The sequence below is a fragment of the Hordeum vulgare genome, chromosome 4H (genome assembly GCF_904849725.1).
Source record: "Hordeum vulgare subsp. vulgare chromosome 4H, MorexV3_pseudomolecules_assembly, whole genome shotgun sequence".
NCBI lineage: Eukaryota > Viridiplantae > Streptophyta > Magnoliopsida > Poales > Poaceae > Hordeum > Hordeum vulgare.
Window position 1 is genome coordinate 597825178 of NC_058521.1, and position 1560 is coordinate 597826737.

Below are 1560 nucleotides of genomic sequence, written 5' to 3' on the forward strand. Positions count from 1 at the left end.
ATAGTAATGACGCACTACTAACAGATGCGCCATTAGGCGCACCAGCTGCTGGTGCGTCTTTATTAGTTTTGCAAAAAAAATAAAAATAAAAAAATATATTAGTGGCGCACCGAGTGTGTGGTGCGCCATTAGTGTCCATCACACTAATCGCACACCTCACATGGTGCGCCACTACTATATAGTAGTGGCGCACTGCTTGTGTGGTAAGCCATTAGTATCTATATCATCTATAGCCCTTTTCCTAGTAATGATCGGTCCTAAATTTCAAGGGTTCTATAAATTTCGCAAGTCTTATAATTCTTTTCCAATCGGACATACATGCCCCTATTCGAGTACTTTATCATGAGGGTTTTTTAAGCGCGACATGAAAAACCCCGTAATTTTCCAACATACAAAAAAATGATAGTAGTCCGAGAAGACCGGTTTGACGAGAGTCTAACTTTGGAGCACGACATATATAGAACACGGGCAGCACAAGATGTTACCCCTTATTACTGACCGCTATTTTTAGCTAATTATATATATATGGTTGTCAGATGATCATGTGGTTCTGCATCATGCCATGCGGACATGCTTACCCTTATATAATATTACCATAGGACTTTTGACGCATGATTGTCTTCTTATCAAAGAGAAGTTTACACATAACCTGAAATCCATGGATTCATCCCGCAAGTTCTTCATGGTTGTTGTCGTCCTTGCCTTGCTCGTGGTGGCCACAGGTGAGAATTTACATTGAATTTACTCTTATCCTTTCTTTTTGATACCCTTCCTATTTTGTTATTGTATAACAAATTATTATTTGCTAACTAAAACATGGTAGATATGAGCTTTCACATTTGCTCTATAGGCTAGAAAATCCCATGAGCCCATCATATACCACAAGGAATATTCGCAAGACATGAGTATCGTCTTTTACGATGTTTTCATATAAGAAATATAAGCATAATAGGAGTGTCTTAAAGTATCTAGTACAATATAAGTGGTAATCTAATGAGAAGGAAACTTACGTAGATACATCAACATGCCTAATTTGATGTACACAACATAATCTTCCAATATGTGGGTTTGTTTGTGTTGTTCAGAGGTGGCGCCAGCGCACGCGGCGGACTGCAAGACAGCAAGCACCCGGTTCAACGGGATATGCATCCTGGACAGTAGTTGTGCCAACATGTGCATCACTGAGGGGTTCCTGTCCGGCGGGGAGTGCGAAGGCCTCCACCCGCGTTGCATGTGCAAAGCGCCATGCTAGGCGACTCACATGTATTGTTTGGACTGCTTCATCAAGAGTTTTTCCGCGACTAGATAAAAACAGGAGAAAAGGTCTTATTTTTTCTACAAGAAAAGTAAATGCAGGTGTAACATGTACTATGTTCTTTTATTTTATTTTCCACATGTTCCTTTGGAAACATTGTGGCAGTGCAGTTTGATGTGTTTTTGTTGTAAACTTGAAGTTGGTCATTTGGTCATTGTGTAAGATCGTTTTCCCAGGTTCACGTATGTGTGATCGTGCAATACACAGTTGTACTGCTAGTAACTATAATACATAATTGCACTGCT

The 1560-nt window shown here is 39.9% G+C and overlaps 1 protein-coding gene across 1 annotated transcript; it reads left to right on the forward strand.

Moving 5' to 3' along the window:
* Positions 1–609: 609 nt before the first annotated feature.
* Positions 610–1560, forward strand: LOC123447444 (defensin Ec-AMP-D1-like). Its single transcript, XM_045124046.1, has 2 exons — positions 610–722; positions 1086–1560. Exons 1-2 carry the CDS (start codon positions 659–661, stop codon positions 1250–1252), a joined length of 231 nt encoding a protein of 76 aa, XP_044979981.1. The 5' UTR covers positions 610–658; the 3' UTR covers positions 1253–1560.

Excerpts from the sequence above, each read along its gene's own strand:
- LOC123447444 (XM_045124046.1), top strand. The coding sequence starts at position 659 with ATGGATTCATCCCGCAAGTTCTTCATGGTTGTTGTCGTCCTTGCCTTG. Across the intron at positions 723-1,085 it reads CTTGCTCGTGGTGGCCACAG|AGGTGGCGCCAGCGCACGCG; the intron begins GTGAGAATTTAC and ends TGTGTTGTTCAG.